Source organism: Myotis brandtii, unplaced genomic scaffold (assembly GCF_000412655.1).
Source record: "Myotis brandtii unplaced genomic scaffold, ASM41265v1 scaffold803, whole genome shotgun sequence".
NCBI lineage: Eukaryota > Metazoa > Chordata > Mammalia > Chiroptera > Vespertilionidae > Myotis > Myotis brandtii.
The window spans coordinates 367,571-383,258 of record NW_005371234.1 but is presented as its reverse complement, the minus strand read 5'-3'; the positions used below and the strand labels follow the sequence as shown (position 1 = coordinate 383,258).

Sequence of the window (15,688 nt, the reverse complement as noted above, 5' to 3'; positions counted from 1 at the left end):
CTCAGGGAAGACATGGCCTGGGGTGGAGCCTTCTGCAAGACACTTCTGTTTCTTTCAGGGGGCAGCCAGGATTGGCTACTGCTATCAGGTAGCGGGAGAGGCAGAGGGGGGTGAGGAAGTGTAAGGGGGTGTAAGGGGGAAGGGTTGGGCAGAATCCTGGGTCTGAGGGAGGAGGGGACTAGAGGCCTGGGTTGCGGGTCCCAGGGGACAAGGGTGGGCGTTCCCCGTGAGATCCATGACTCCTGCCAAGGTCTGCAGTTGGGAAGCATTTATTATAACTAAGTGGCCATGACAGAGCAGGGAGGAGGGAGGTGACACTGAGGCTGCCACAATCAGTCCCCTAGAGGCAGTGATTAAGGGCTCATTACCAGCGGGGTCAGTGAGTGGGTGGGAGCTTGGAAAAGGCAGCAGGGAGAGGAAGGAGGAAGCTCGGACACTCCCAAGGGGGAAGTTGAGGCGGGACCCTCCCGGGAATGATTGTGAAAAGGGCTGGTTCCAGGGAGCAGGGGAGACATAGCAGACGGGGGCTGGTCACGGCTTCTCCAGCTGGACGTCTCCGATGTGGAGGCTGCCCACGTCCTGGTAGGTGCCCTGGAGGCCCCGGGAGATGTCCTCGTACATGGAGCAGTCATCAAGGTTCAGGCCCTGGAGTGCACATGTGGTGGTGGGCCTCAGTGTCCTGATGCCTGGGCCCCTACCCCAGAGGACCCCCATGAGGCCCCCAACGCACCTGCTCCTAACTTGTGCCCACCCTCCACTCACCTCATAAAGATTTTCATCTTCGTAGTCATCCCGGGTGTCCACTCCGAACTTCATGTTCTGCCATCGTTTCTGTGGGGGGTGGGAGTCTCAGTGGGTAGGGGGTATGTTTTCAGGCCCTTCTAGATGTCAGAAGGGCTTTCCCAGAGCCAGTAAGGGACCTTGCTCAAAGGCACAGACAGTACTGGTAAGTGGCACGGCTCTCTGGGTCCAAGCCAGTGTTCTTTTGGCTGTCTCCACTGCCCAATTGTTCTCCATGAATCACAACATCAGTAGTAAATAGCTATGGTTGCCCTGTGGCCTAAAGAAACTGCAGGTCACAGCGGCTGGGAGGATCCCCAGCCCCCATCTTCCCTGGCCTTGGCTACATCTGGAGGGCTACAGCACTCCTGTGTTGGGGAGAGTAAAGCACCCTGAGGGGGTGGGGGGTGGGGGTGGGGATAGAGTGAGAATATCCCTAGAGAAGGGCAATGATGACAGCCATGGGGAGACTGAGCAAGGGCAGCGCCCCCAGCACCATGTAAAATCCTGTCATTGTATTCATTTGTTTACCACCCGTGTGCCCCTGTGTGTGTGTGTCGGGGGGAGGGCTGTCATTCTCCCAAGTTTTGGCGGGGACCCTCAGACTCCAAGGGCCTGGTCCCAGGTGGCTCACCCTGAACAGCAGCAGTGTCCCGGGCACCACAGCGCAGAATAGCAGGATGATCCCCTCCGCTGTGATGATGTTGTTCTTGGTGCCCTCCCCCATGTCCAGGAAGGGTCTGGGAGCCGGCTCTGTGAGAAGGGGGTGCTGCTCAGAGCCCTGGCTCCTGGCCCTCTTCCCGGCCCCGCCCCTAGCAAGGCCCCACTGAAGCCCCCACTCTGCAGGTGAGAAATGGGTAAGTGTGTGGGAGCCGGGAGCAAGGATGCCCATGATGCAGGCACTGGCTCCCTCCCCACTTCCCAGACAGGAGGCCTAGAGTCCCTGGCACTCACCACGCACACGGAGGTAGGTGCCACAGGAGCGCCATTCCGTCTTGTTTTCCAGAGCATGGCACCTGTATAGGCCTCCGTGGCTCTTGTTCACCGATGAGATGATCAGCTCACCATTGCTCTGGCCCCAGTCATGGAACTGAGCGGGCCACGTGAAGTTGCTTTGGAGAATTCGCCACCAGGTGACGTTAGGGCGGCTGCCGTTATGCAGGCATGGGAGGCGGGCCTCCTCCCCCAGGATCACCGTCACCGATGGCGGGCCCCTATCTACCCACAGGGTCTGGCCCCCTGGGCCTGCAAAGAGGCAGGTGGCTCAGGGACTGTGGATGGGATCACAGGCCCCAGCCCCAGCCTCTGCAGCCGCAGCACTCCTGCGTGTGCGGGGGGGAGTATGAGGACCCTCCTGGGGGAGGAGAGGGAGGTGTGGGGCACAGAGGACACACGGTGTTGGGCAGGGAGTGAAGGGGCACCTAGGGAAGGAGAGAAAGGTAGCCCTGAGAAGAGAGAGGACATACCTTGGGGGGGGGTGGTTTGAGGACGTCCTGGGGGAGGAGAGTAAGACACCTGGATGGTGACACAGCCCCGGGTGCCCGCTCTCCAGTGCCACCTCTTGCATTTGGATACTTAGTTCCCTGGTAGCAGAGGGCCCCTGCCCAGGCAGCGACTTCCAGAATCAGTTTGGGCATCACCTCCTCCTGAAGGCTTTCCTGGCCCCAGCCCAGCCCCACACTTGACACTATCTTTCATTTTCAAAAAACCCTTAGAAGAAGGTTCTCTCCTTATGCCATTTTTCAGGTGGGACAGCAGAGGCCCAGGGCAGCAGGAGTGGGGAGGAGGGGCGCTAGGGGAGGGCAAACACCAGGCCTCCTGGGCCTCTTCCTGCTGGTGTTGGGTCTGCCTTGTCTGGTGTCTCTGAGCCCACCCCTATTCTCTGTAACGTGCACGTGTCAACCTGGGGGTCAGGGGTTGAGTTTAGTCCTTGGGCTGGGGGTTAGGGGAGCCTCTCGGCAGTGTGGGTGGTTAGAGGGAGCTGGTGGCCCAAATGCGCGTGTTCCCCTCCCCCCCCCCACCTCAAGCCCCAGCTATCAGAGCCAGTCCGTATGGCTGCTCCCCCTCCTCTGGGGAGGGAAGGAGGGAGTTGAGGAAGAGACAAGAAGGAAGAAGTGGGGCAGAGGCAGCAACCTCAAGGTCAGGGGCTCCATTCCTGGCTCCCAATGTAACCTCGCGTGACCAGCTGCCTTTCTGAGCTCCTGGGTCAAACAGGTGGTCATAGCCCTGACAGCTGGCGTCGCTGAGGGAGGATGGTATCATGAGGCACCCCACCTCCAGCACGGAGAAGGGGCTCCCTGTGCAGAGGGTGACTGGGATTCCAGGCAGAGAAAGGGAAAGCTTTTTCTTCACTCTGAAGCTGAGTGCACCCCAAGGTCCCCTCCTGCCCCCAGCTCTGAAGCTCAGTCAAGGGCAACCCTAGTTCCTCATTTTGACCTGAGGGACAGGGTAGGGAAGGCACTCTGGCTCCTGCCTCCCTCCATGAGGCGGCAGATGCCCCTTTAACATCGCTGAGCCCCCTCCAGCCTCCCCGAGGCCTGTTTGGAACAGTCAAGCCCACAGACAGATGCAGTTTCTACAGAGGCCTTTCCCAGTTCCCCTCCTGCTGTCTCCTCTCTGCCTGTGCCCTCTCTCCAGCCTCCCCAGTCCCTCCTCCTCTCCCAAGTACCCGCCTGTTAGCCACATACCCAGGCCAGCAGCGGAGATCAAGAGGAAGAAGATGATGCCAGGCGGCGGCGGCGGGACTTGCAGGACTCCGGAACCCCCAGGCATCTTCTCCCAGTGGGTTGGTTCGTCTGGCTTGCAGCAGTCCTGGGGTACCAGATCCCACCTCCGCAGGCCCCAAACCCCACCCCACTTCCTGCCCAGCCCTGCCGGAGATGGGCTTCACTGGCCCCACTGCTGGGCAGCTCCTGCCAGTGTGCTTCAGATGTGAGCTGAGAGGAACTGCTCCCTGCACCTGTGGTGGCCGCAAGTCCCCTGAGGGGAGGTTGCTTGGGTGGGGGAAAGAGGCTAGTTCAAGGTTTGGCTCCTCATTGGGTGCCTGCTGTGTGCAGGCAGTCAAGGCAGTGACTCTGAGCTTTCTTAGTCGTAGTCCCTACTGGCCTTGGGCAAAACCTGTGCCCAGCCTGAAACTCTGTGTGCTCCCTTCGTCGGGTTGGAAATGAGGATTTAAAGGCAAGGCGTTGTGCATGCACAGCACTGAACACAGCACCTGTCACATAGTAGGTGCTCAGTAGTGTTGGTTGTTGTTAATGTTCATGAGGAATAAATGAGGCATGCCAGCGGGCTCTATGAAGGGAAGTGGTGGCTTCCCTTTCCAAACCTTTTGTTGTTGTTACTCCTCACCCGAGGGTATTTTTTTCATTGATTTTTAGAGGGTGGAAGAGAGGGAAAGACAGAGAAATATTGATGTGAGAGAAACACACCGATTGGTTGCCTCCTGCACACGCCCAGGGAGGAACCTGCAACCAAGGTACGTGCCCTTGACCAGTGCCCTTGACCAGAATTGAATCCAGTACCCTTTGGTCTGCAGGCCTACACTCTATCCACTTAGCCAACCCAGCTAGGGCTCCATTGATTTCTTTAGAGAGAATGAGAGGGATGGAGAGAAAGAGGCATGTGAGAGACACATTGATTAGTTGCTTCCCAAACTTGCCCTGACTGGGGCAGGGGATCAAACCAACAACCCAGTTACGTGACTGGGAATTGAACCTGTGACCCTTTGATGTAAGGGCCGATGCTTTAACCACTGAGCCACACCAGCCAGGGTAAGCCTTGGCATTTTTAATCCAAGAGACTAGGATAACTCTCTGTTGTGACATGAGATGTTCCTGGTACCCAAGGAATTAATAGCAATGATGGGCTCTTTCTTGGCATTCTTTCACTCAGCCTCCCAAGTGTCAAGCCCCTCTTTTTACAGAGGAGGAGACTGAGGCCCGGAGAGGGAATGCTGTCACTGTCACTTGTCTGGTGTTGTACAGTCTGGTGGTGGAGCGGGTTCTTTTAAGCATCATTTTAGGCCAAATGGGAGGAAAATGAGGTCTGAGGGGAGAGGGTAGGGAATGATATGAAATTGTTTAGATGTTTCTGAGCAGTTAGGGGACCATCACACACACACACACACACACACACACACGGGGACACATAGGAAAAACTTTTATTGCAGGGAGATTTCTGGTAGCAAAAACTGGGAAACAAACCAAACGATAAGCCCGTGCATGGAGAATGGATGCATACATTGTGGTGCAGGCAGGGAGATTTCTGGTAGCAAAAACTGGGAAACAAACGATAAGCCCGTGCGTGGAGAATGGATGCATACATTGTGGTGCCATCAGCCGATAGAGTAGTACACCGCAGGAGAAAGACAGGCCCTCACGTGTCAACAGGGCTGCATCGGAGAAAAAAACATGAAAATGAGAAGATATAGTAGCATGATATGGTTGACTTGTTTTCAAAAGGCAAAACAATGCTGTGTGCTGTTAAGGACATGTGCGTCTGTAGTCAAGGTGCAGACAGACGGGTGCAGGGGAGTGACACCAAGTTCCTGAGAAGGTATCTCTGGCGGAAGCCAGGGGGTCGTGACTGGGAAGGTTACACAGAGGGCTTTGTCTGTCTGGATTTTATGTCTTTTTTTGTTTTATTTCTTAAATTAGGTGGTGGGCCTATGAGTCTTCGTTACACTATCATATACACTGTTTTGCTTGCTTGAAGTATTTCATAAATATTTTTAAAAAGCAACTGTTATGCTCACAGAAGAGCATGGCCTTCAGGAGCCACCATTTCTAGGTTTCAATCTCAGCTCTGCTAGCTGGCTGGTTGCCTGAGCCTCAGTTTCTTCAGTAATCTGGATACAATGCCCCCACCTTGTGAGGCTGTGAGAATATTGGTGTGTTTAGCACAGTTCCTAGGACAAGTTCCTCTTCTCTGGCCAGGAGGCTCCCTCCCCTTTCCTCCAGCGACCCAGGTGTTCTGTCGGGACACTGGTGTATATAGCAGGTCATTAGCCCCTCTTGTAGTTCCTTCTTCTCATGATCCCCCTCCTAAGGAAGAAGCCTGGAATCAGAGGCTGCAGCCCTAGAAATTCATCTCCTGCCTCATCCATCAGTGGCTGAGCGGTTTCCAGGCCCTCGTCTGTCCCCTAGCGGCGGAGAGGCGCAACTGCGGGATTGCTGGCCCCCTTAGGCCTGTCTGGGCATCTGCACCTTCCATCACCCAGCACCTGTGCATGGGAACCAGATCCTTGGTATTTCGTTTTCATGACAACTCTGGGAAATGTCTTCAATATCAGTCGACAAAAGACGCGATTGGGGCCAGAATGAGGAGTGACGTTGGGCCTCATTTCCCTCACTTCCGAGGGACAGTGCACTTAGTAGATAGAGCCTGGGGCTGGAGCCATTACCTGGGTTCAGATACTGGCTTTGCCACTCCCCAGCTATGGAATATCAGACAAATCACCCCACCTGTGACTTACTTTCCCCTTCTTCAAACTGCAGGTGCTTTTTGGCATTTACTTCACAGGGTTGCAGCGTTAATGATACATATTTGCAAAGTGCCTTGCATGTGGTAGGCTGTTTATTCAGAAGTTTCCAGCAGACAACTGAGCTGGGATGACAGTGTAGGATTCTGATTTGGTATTCTTTGAATATCTTGGTCTTAAACAGGGTAACACCGGGTTGATTGGCTGCCTGTGAGATGTGCTGCTGAGCCACAGCACCATCTACATGTGGTACCTCTGGAATCCCTCAGGAGCAAGCAGTGCTACAGGTGAGGATTGGAAGGTTCAGAGCGGGAGTGTTACTCAAGAGTTGCACAGAATTAGGGGCAGAGTTGCCATCTGATCCCAAGTTGATTGAAATTCAGGCTTGGCACTGGAAAGAAGTGGGTGTGATCCCAAGTTACTTGGACTGGGGCCTTGTGCAAGCCAGCTCAGCTTTAGTTCTCCCCAACCAGGCAGGGCTGGTCACATGGGGACAGTAATGGGCCCTTTTCCAGGCTTGCCCATCCCTATGGCTTGATGTGTGCCCACTGGGCACCCTTTGATTCTACCACCCCCACTAGGGGCCCAATCACAGACAGAGCTCCTTGGCATCAAGAGCCCATCACCATGCAGGACCACTGAAGCTATGCCAGGTGACAGCACTCTGCCTCTGTGCAGGCACCAGCTGGCCTCAGCATCCATTACAGCTCTAGGGCAGGCACATCTAAGTCTGTTTCAGAGCAGGGCCATAGCCACAATGCAAAAGTGAAGGCTCAGGCAGGACTACTCTGCCCATGCAGGCCAGGAAAGCAAGTGCATACCAGGCACACAGCTCAACCAGAGCTGTAAGAGCCACAGGGTGTCAGGGTTCTGTTCCTGTCCACTTCCTTCCAAGGAAACATCTCAGTACAACCCCCCTGCCCCTCCCGTGTTCCAGCAGGAGAGAGTGCCACTTCAGCAACCCAGACTCCAGCTGGGGCCACTGCTTGAACAGCATCTTCTTTCAGTTTCTCATTTTCTGAGAATTGCAAAGGCAGGATATGAGGGAGGTCCAAGGGTTTCTAGGTCCTGCCCCGCCCAACCCAGGCGTCTTGCCCCTTGGGGGCAGAACTGGGAAGGCTGAGCTTTAGGCTTTGGCAGCCACAGCCACCCAGGGACTCCTGGCTCCTTCTTCCTCATGCCTCCAAATGGAAGAGCAAACAATCAAGAGACCAAGACCAAGATTATAAATGAGGCAATTTATTAACCCAGCACTTGTTCTAATGCTTCTTGTTGGCAGCTGCCACCTGTGGGAAAGATGGAAGAGTAAGTTAAGATCAGTCACGGGGTCCATGTTCCGGCACTTTGTAAGTTACCCACAGCCCAGACACCATGCATCCTGTTTTGTGGTCTCACATGTATTCTTGTCTAATCCTCACAACCCCAGGTACCTCCCCATTTTACAGAAGCATCAACAGGCACTCAAGAGCGCTGGAGTGGGATTCCAATACTGCAAATGCCATCATACACACTGATGCCTGTGCCAGGCCCTGTGTTCACCTCTCCTCTCAGGCCACCCAACTCTCAGAGGGCAACACCTTCCATTCCTTTCTGACACTTGACGTTAAGTGACTAAACACTCCAAGGCTCCTAGTAGGCCTGAGTCAATGATACAGAAAGAAGGAAACCAATATGGGTTTATATGCCAGGCCCTGGGGGGCTCCCACTGCTTGTAGATCATGGAATCCTAACCACCACCCCAAGGTAGGCAGGAGCAGATTGCTCCACAGATTGGGAGACTGGCTGCAGCCGAAGAACTGCAGGGTGTGCAGCCAGTCATCAGGATGGAGACCTGAATTCTGAGCCAGCCCGCCTCCCTCTCTCAGCAACCACCCCATATCATGCCCAGTCAGCATGAAGAGTAAGGAGACGTTGATGCCAGAATCTGTGCAAGGCTGATGCCCTGCAGGAAAAGCAGCCCAACTGCACCATGGGGTTGGGTTCCCCTTACCTCAGCTCCAGCAAGCCGTCATTCAGAAATGCCTTTTTCCTGCCCACCCCCAGAGAAGGCCTCCTCTGAACCCCCTCCAGCCTGGACAGTGCCCTTCAGGGAAATTTTGATTTGACAACCCCCAGGCCTGGGGGAATGCCCAGGCAGTGACAGAGGGACCCAACCCTAGCCCTCACCCAGGCCTCACCTGCCCTGCGATCCTGTCCAGATCTCTCTGTCCCTGAGGTGTCAATTTGCGGCCCCTGGGGAGAGAAGGGTCATGAATCCCTCCCAGGGTAGTGCAGGCTCTCAACCCCCCTTCCAGATGTGAGTCAGGCTTCCCCAAAAGGCACCTGGCCACACGACCATATGCTGCCAGCCAACTCCCACTGAGGACCCCAGTGGGCTGCATTCTAAAGAGCTTGGGGCAGGAGTGGGAGCCCCCCCGGGAGCTGACAGGGTGTCGTTTGTGCAAGCATTAGATCAAAAGCCCCGAAAAATCAATTGGGCAAAGTTAACGAGCAGGCTAATGAAAGCGGACAGTCGCTAAATTACCTTCCTGGAGCCCAGGGTAGTCAGTTAGAGAGGTGGGAGTGAGGCCTTTAGCTTTTCTACAGAATCCCCTGCCCACCAGAGGGTCAGGTACAGACAGTGCAGAGACCTAGCTCCTCTCTGCGTGTGGGCAGTGGGGACGGCCCTCGCTAACTTTATTATAGGTGGCCTGACCCCAAGGCTCCTCATCACCCCCCTTTCCCACCCATCCTGATCCTTTGCTTACCCATCCTGATCCTTTTCCACCATTTTCAGCCCCTCCAGGGCTTGGAGGACTCTGCGGGCCACGCTCTTAGAGCCTCTGCTAAAGTGGCTGGGCATGACACCATTTCTCTGTCGTCCTCCATAGATCTTGGTCATGGAGCCAACCCCAGCGCCTCCCCGAAGGTACAGGTGCCGCGCTGTGGAAGCTGGGTGGAGTGAGAGGGAAACTTAAGGGCCCTTCTCAGGCAGAGAATACTCTTCCCCACAGCTGAGGGAAAGGCCTTGCCACACATAGTCTGTGTGTGGCAGCCAACTCACCATTTTATAGCCAGGGCAACTGTGCACACACTAAAACCCGGTGCCCCCCTCTCCCACCATGGCCAACCCATGCTGCACTCTGGGCCCAGCCTAGGAGACAGGGGCAGCCAGGCAGTGGAGGGACTGCCAAAGCCACACTGCTAAGGCTAGACCTGAAGACTGTAGATAGAGCCTTGCAAATGTTTAAGCCACAACTGTCCACCTCCATATGCCTGAGGGGCAGGAGAGTGAAGGGACCTACTGCCACTTGAGTGCAGCTCTCTGAGCCCTCAGCCCGAGAGCTTGGGGTGGGGGGAAGGGGGTCAGGACTAAGATCCATGCAGTGGATGTTCCCAACCTGGCATGTCTATCACCCCCTCCGTGGACACGGGGATTACTCTCCCTAGATGGGCTTGGTTAAGTCCCTGGCCAGCCTCCTTGGAAGTGCTCACTCCTATTCATGCGGAGCACTCAGTTGTCTGCCAGCCCTGTGCATCTGCTTTCACGTTCTCCCATGAGATACTAAGATGCCTAAGGAGCTGGCCTAATGTTGTGGCCCTAGCAAGTCACCTACCCTCATCCAAAAACCAGGAGTAACTGTCCCTCAGATGAGGGTTATTGCGAGGACTCCATGCAAATGTGTCAAGTGCTGTCGTCCTCTGCAGAAAGGAAACAGGCTCCAAAGGGTACTCACTGGCTTCATGCCACAGCTCTGGAGGGACAGCTCCTCCAGACTGTTTTGGTTTCCTACCTCAGGGGGCCACTGAGGTTTAAAGGCATTGCAGCTGAGGTGCACAAAGTGCCCAGACTTCAGTCATCACATGGCCCTACCTGGCTGGGAGCTGAAGGGCAGTGACGCCAGGCCACCCTAGACCCTGGAGACGTACTGCTACGAAGCAGGTACCGGGCCATGTCCATGACCCTCCAGTGTTATGAACTAGGGGTGGGTGAGATGGATCTGTGGGGTGAGCTCCGCCTCCCCTCCAGCTGCCGCTCCCGGAGCATTCTTCCACGCCACTTGTTCCCAGCCCTCCAATTGCCTCAAACAGCCATGGGCTTCTGGGGGTCAAGAGCACAGCCTCTCTGTGGTCTCACTGTCTCTGGCCTCTGCTCACTTAAAAACCACTCTCTCCTTGGTCCTTTCTACCCCAACCTTCCCCTCACCCTACCCCTATACTACTGCCCTGACCCTCTTCCAGGCATTAAGCCACCCGCCCTGTGGATTAAGAGACTCACTTGGTATACTCAATACCCACCTGCCCTGACCCTCTTCCAGGCATTAAGCCACCCGCCCCCTGTGGATTGAGAGACTCACTTGGTATACATCAATACCCATAATCTTTCTACTGTGAGTGACATCACTGGAAAACTCCACCCTTATTGCCAGTGCAAATGCCTAACACCCACCACCATCCCTCCGGCGCCTGTCCCTGGGCAGAGACCTGCTTTCTCACCCAGGCTGGGGAGAGGACGTCTCAGGAAGGGGGCAAGGTGAACATTCCTAAGACGCCCAGAGGCTGCACACCTGAAAGGAGATGCCCAAACTTGGCCTTGCCTAGCCAGGATTGGCGCTGACTAGTCCCAGCCTGGGGTCCATATGGAGAGGGTGGCCCAGCTCTGAGCTGTCCAGTAGACAGTGTTTGAATTTCAACACTGCTCATCAGTCTGCCTACTTTCCAGGTTTGTGTGGTGGTACTGAAGCGGATGGCTTACTTCAATCTTGAGTAGTGACTGTCAGAGAATAAGCTCCCATAAAGCCTATTAGTTTCTTTATGGAGGGTGGTGGTTTACATTTCCTTAACACTGTGTAAAATTATCTGGCCTGCTGTCAGATGTTACAAGGCCCTCACCATCACCCCAGTTTGCAATAATTCTCATGACTTAATAGGAAGATTAACTTCACAAATTGGAAGCTTTAACCATTGAAATACTGAGTTCTACAAAATACGGATTTTTTTTCACTCTTGAGCCCTTGTGGCCCCAGCCCCAACCACACAAACCCAGGTGTTGTCACAAATGGCTTCTCCTTTAGTCCCCTCCAATGGCCTTCTGCTCCTCCTGATCCTTAGGAAACCTTGTCACTACTGCCAGCTGTGAAGGAGGGACCAGGCAGGGCCCCCTACACACGGAGCCCAGTCAAAGTAGAGCAGGTAAGTGTCCTGCTAGGCCACTAGGTAGGACACACGCTGCACTGAGCACATGGCAGATCAAAGGAAGCCTTCCCAGATGCATTTTGTCCTTGACCCTTCTCTGCTAAATTTCTAAAGGGGGGGGGGGGGGGGGAGAGAAAGGGAATGACTTCCCTGACCTTGATCCACCCCTTGAATTTTTCCTGCAATGTCTACAAGGCCCCGTTCTGGGATAGGACAGACCAACCTCCAACCTATAATAAAAAATGCACTCAGGCCTTAACTGATTTGGCTCAGTGGATAGAGTGTCGGCCTGCAGACTGAAGGGTCCCAGGTTCGACTCCGGTCAAGGGCATGTACCTTGGTTGCGGGCACATCCCCAGTAGGGGGTGTGTAGGAGGCAGCTCATTGATGCTTCTCTCTCTTTCTCCCTTCCTCTCTCTCTCTCTCTATAAAAAAAAATCAACAAAATATATTTTTTAAAAAAATGCACTCAGGCCGAAACCGGTTTGGCTCAGTGGATAGAGCGTCAGCCTGCAGACTGAAGGGTCCCGGGTTCGATTCCGGTCAAGGGCATGTACCTGGGTTGCGGGCACATCCCCAGTAGGAGATGTGCAGGAGGCAGCTGATCGATGTTTCTCTCTCATCGATGTTTCTGACTCTCTATCTCTCTCCCTTCCTCTCTGTATAAAATCAATAAAATATATTAAAAAAAAAAATGCACTCAGGTGTCCCACCTTAGCAGCTGCTCACTGCCAGATGTCTTGTTCAGGGCTACACTGCACCACCCTCTTCACGGGTGGTCTTCCCTCGACACCATTCCTCCTCTTACAGGTCTCCACTCTCCTGACACAGGCTTTCTAGCCCTATCTCACCCTCACCCCCCACCACTGCCTGGGGACTCCTTCCTCTTATAGCTCTGCCCTTCTTCTAGACCACCCTCAGGAGGGCCCTGCCCACTCCACCCTGGCTCCTACACACCTCCAGAACTTATACCCCCCACCACTGCCACAAGACTGAGGGGCAAAATAGGCCAAGCCCCCATGATCCAGAAGAGAATAGCACAGACCCTGCTGTGCCCCCTGGTAAACGAGCATCTCCAGTGACTTCCACTTGTACAGAGAATAAGCTGACCACCAAACTAGGCGGGAGCACTCTAGACCAGTGATGGCGAACCTATGAACTCATTTTTTTGGTTAATTTTTCTTTGTTAAATGGCATTTAAATATATAAAATAAATATCAAAAATATAAGTCTTTGTTTTACTATGGTTGCAAGTATAAAAAAATTTCTATATGTGACACGGCACCAGAGTTAAGTTAGGGTTTTTCAAAATGCTGACACGCCGAGCTCAAAAGGTTCGCCATCAATGCTCTAAACTCTAGAAGAGAGGTTGGCAAACTTTGTAAAGGGTCAAACAGCAAGTATCTTAGGCTCTGTAGGCTGTCACAACTGCAACTCTGCCTCTGCTGTGGATGAACAGATGGGCTTGGTTTAATCCCCAAGAAATATGCACACAACCACCCTTCGTCTAGAACAGGGGTGGGCAAACTTTTTGACTCGAGGGCCACAATGGGTTCTTAAACTGGACCGGAGGGCCGGAACAAAAGCATGGATGGAGTGTTTGTGTGAACTAATATAAATTCAAAGTAAACATCATTACATAAAAGGGTACGGTCTTTTTTCTTTTTTAGTTTTATTCATTTCAAACGGGCCGAATCCGGCCCGTGGGCCGTAGTTTGCCCACGGCTGGTCTAGAACCATCACCCTATGCCAATAGGGCAGCTGGGAGAGGAAGGTAAAAAAGAGAGTTTGGGCCAAAACCGGTTTGGCTCAGTGGATAGAGCGTCGGCCTGCGGACTGAAGGGTCCCGGGTTCGGTTCCGGTCAGGGGCATGTACCTGGGTTGCGGGCACATCCCCGGTGGGAGATGTGCAGGAGGCGGCTGATCGGTGTTTCTCTCTCATCGATGTTTCTAACTCTGTATCTCTCTCCCTTCCTCTCTGCAAGAAGTCAATAAAATATATTAAAAAAAGAGAGTTTGGGAAACCCTAAGGAAACCCTCCTGGGACCAGGAGGGAAGGCAGAGGACACACCCCAGTGGGTGGAAGGGGCATGTTGGGCAGAAACTGGCCACAGCAAAATGAAAATTACACAAGGCCTTGACCCAATTTTCCATTAGTCTCTTCCGCCTAAAAAATAAAGTATGAAATCCTGCCAGGGAAAAGATGAAGCTCCCCTGCCCCATGACAGGGTGAGGAAAACTGGCAGACCCTCAACATGTTACTTAACCTCCCCGACATCAATTATTAAACCGAAAGCACCAGTCCTGTTTGGGAAATTTTTGATAGGTGCAGATTAAAATGGGAAAGCTATGATTCTTTGTCCTAATCTTAGATCCAAAGCTGTCCTGACTCTTGGGGCATTGGCAAAGAACATTCAGGACCAGGTAGCTTTACTTCCCAAGATGGACGTGGTTTTGTCCAGGCCCTATCACTGTTGTTTGCCCAGCAAAGTCAAGTCAGCTTCTCTTCACCAACACTTCCCACCTCACAAAGTTGACCTTTTAGCCCTCAGGGGTCAAAGGTTATGGCCGAGTCATATTGGCACGTGTGTCCAGGCTAGGGCCTGAAATACAGTGACATCTGATGCATGAGTAATCCACAAAATACATGCAAGGCCATTCTGAAGTTTTATCAATTTCAAAACTCTGCTTTCCACCAATTTCCCATATGGAGGCAAGCTTTGGCCTGGATGGAGCTCCCACTTCAGAGGAGGAAGGATGGGGTGACAGTTTGGAGAAACTTGGAATGTCAAGAACAGGTGAGAACTAGCACTGTGAAGTCAGGGGTTACACTTGCAATCCGTCCAAGTTGCAAGTTACTGTAAGATTAATGAGAAGGGGCTGGCAAATGATCACAGGGCGACCATAGGTTTTCTTCTGAGCATTTGGGACTCAAGATTTAGAGCAAAGAGTGACCTGGCTAGATTGCCAACCACTTAGGAATAACTTGCTAGAGACAGGGAGGCACTAGTGTGATGACCTGAGCAATAAAAAGAAAACAGCTGACTTTTCTTCAACGATTACTCTCCAACAGGCAAGCATATTTTAAAGCAGTTTGTTATTAGGCTAATTTGATCCAACAATAATTGGCACTGACACATTATTAACCCCATTTTAGAGATAGAAAACCAGAACACACTGGCAGATGGAGGTCACAAATTAAATGTAGAGGAGGATTTTAACTCGGGGAGTCTGGACCCCATGGACATAAAGATAATGCCTGCCTCTCAAACAAACCACCTCTAAGCAAAATATGAACATCCATTTGTCCCTGGGTTTCCCTGGAGGATCAGAGGAAGCCACAGGGTCCTCACACACACCTCTTACAAAGGAAGAAACAGAGCCAGGGTAGGAAGTTATTGAACATCACACAAAGCATGCAGTGACAGAGTCAGTCTCTTGCAATCTGCGGGGAGAGGGAGGCAAATAAGAGCTCACAGAGGGGACGGGAGGAGGATCTGTGCCAGGGGTCACCTGTCTCCCCACTACCCAGCTAGATGCCCCAGTTCCTACCAGCTCGTGTGTAGAACCAATTCTCATCGTAGGGAGCAAGCTCTTTATGCTTGGCCAGCTTGACAGTGTCCACCCATTCAGGGACTTTCAGCTTCCCGGACCTGGGATCAAGACAGCAAGAAAGGTACAATTCACCGGTCTCCACACCCCCTCATCCCCTCTCCTCCACAGGACTGTGCGTTAACAGGAGCTGGACGTGTCCGAGCATAAGCAAGCTGAAACTCAAACACAACCCAGGCCTCAGGTGGAAAGGGGGACTCCACGCTGAGGCCCTCCAACAACTCTCCCCCCTACCAGAAGAGGGCGCTGCGGACCGAGGGGCCAGCAAAGACCACAGCCGCCAGCCACCGCGAACCCGTCCCCACACTCACTTTTTGAGGAAGGCTGCCAGAGCTCTGACGAACTCCTGCTGGTTCACGTCTTTTACAGTAACTCCGGGCATCTGCGGGAAGGACCACGCATGTGAACACGAGCTGGTGGGGACCATTCACAGGGGCTGGGGCCGAGCCCCAACGCGACCTGTACTGCCGCCCTCCCCGGATTTCCCAAGGCCCTACTTCAAGTCCGGGCTGGCGGTCCTAGAGTTCACCGGCGCCCACGACCACAGCCCGACCGCATTTGTGCAGACGCTGTATGACCCTAGTCCCTGACTCTGGGGTCCCGCACTCCCGGCTGCCCCCGGGCCCAGTCTCGCTTCCCGGA

At 53.6% G+C, this 15,688-nt stretch overlaps 2 protein-coding genes and 1 long non-coding RNA gene across 3 annotated transcripts in view; all 3 read right to left on the bottom strand.

The window, feature by feature from the left end:
• Positions 1-253: 253 nt before the first annotated feature.
• Positions 254-3,692, bottom strand: CD79A (CD79a molecule, immunoglobulin-associated alpha). Its single transcript, XM_005883884.2, has 5 exons — positions 3,468-3,692; positions 1,735-2,025; positions 1,415-1,533; positions 763-831; positions 254-645 (listed from the first exon to the last, which is right to left on the bottom strand). The coding sequence occupies exons 1-5, from the start codon at positions 3,550-3,552 to the stop codon at positions 532-534; spliced, it is 678 nt and encodes a 225-aa protein (XP_005883946.1). The 5' UTR covers positions 3,553-3,692; the 3' UTR covers positions 254-531.
• Positions 3,693-7,478: 3,786 nt separating this feature from the next.
• The window catches only part of RPS19 (ribosomal protein S19), an 8,664-nt gene continuing 454 nt past the window's right edge, over positions 7,479-15,688 (bottom strand). The window contains exons 2-6 of the mRNA XM_005883883.2: positions 15,358-15,428; positions 14,987-15,087; positions 9,007-9,190; positions 8,437-8,491; positions 7,479-7,545 (exon numbers count right to left, since the gene is read on the bottom strand). Coding sequence (XP_005883945.1) covers positions 7,519-7,545; positions 8,437-8,491; positions 9,007-9,190; positions 14,987-15,087; positions 15,358-15,428 — 438 coding nt within the window. The 3' untranslated portion in view covers positions 7,479-7,518. The remainder of the gene's footprint in view (positions 7,546-8,436; positions 8,492-9,006; positions 9,191-14,986; positions 15,088-15,357; positions 15,429-15,688) is intronic.
• On the bottom strand, positions 9,905-11,757 carry LOC106724363. The gene is made up of 2 exons (XR_001360127.1): positions 10,538-11,757; positions 9,905-10,460 (listed from the first exon to the last, which is right to left on the bottom strand). It is a non-coding gene; the product is annotated as an uncharacterized LOC106724363 (long non-coding RNA).

Bases quoted from the DNA above. Each gene is read 5' to 3' on its own strand.
- CD79A (XM_005883884.2), bottom strand. From the start codon at position 3,552: ATGCCTGGGGGTTCCGGAGTCCTGCAAGTCCCGCCGCCGCCGCCTGGC. The intron at 2,026-3,467 runs GTATGTGGCTAA...GCCTCTTTGCAG, and splicing joins GATCTCCGCTGCTGGCCTGG to GCCCAGGGGGCCAGACCCTG. The intron at 832-1,414 runs GTGAGCCACCTG...CACCCCCCACAG, and splicing joins GGACACTGCTGCTGTTCAGG to AAACGATGGCAGAACATGAA.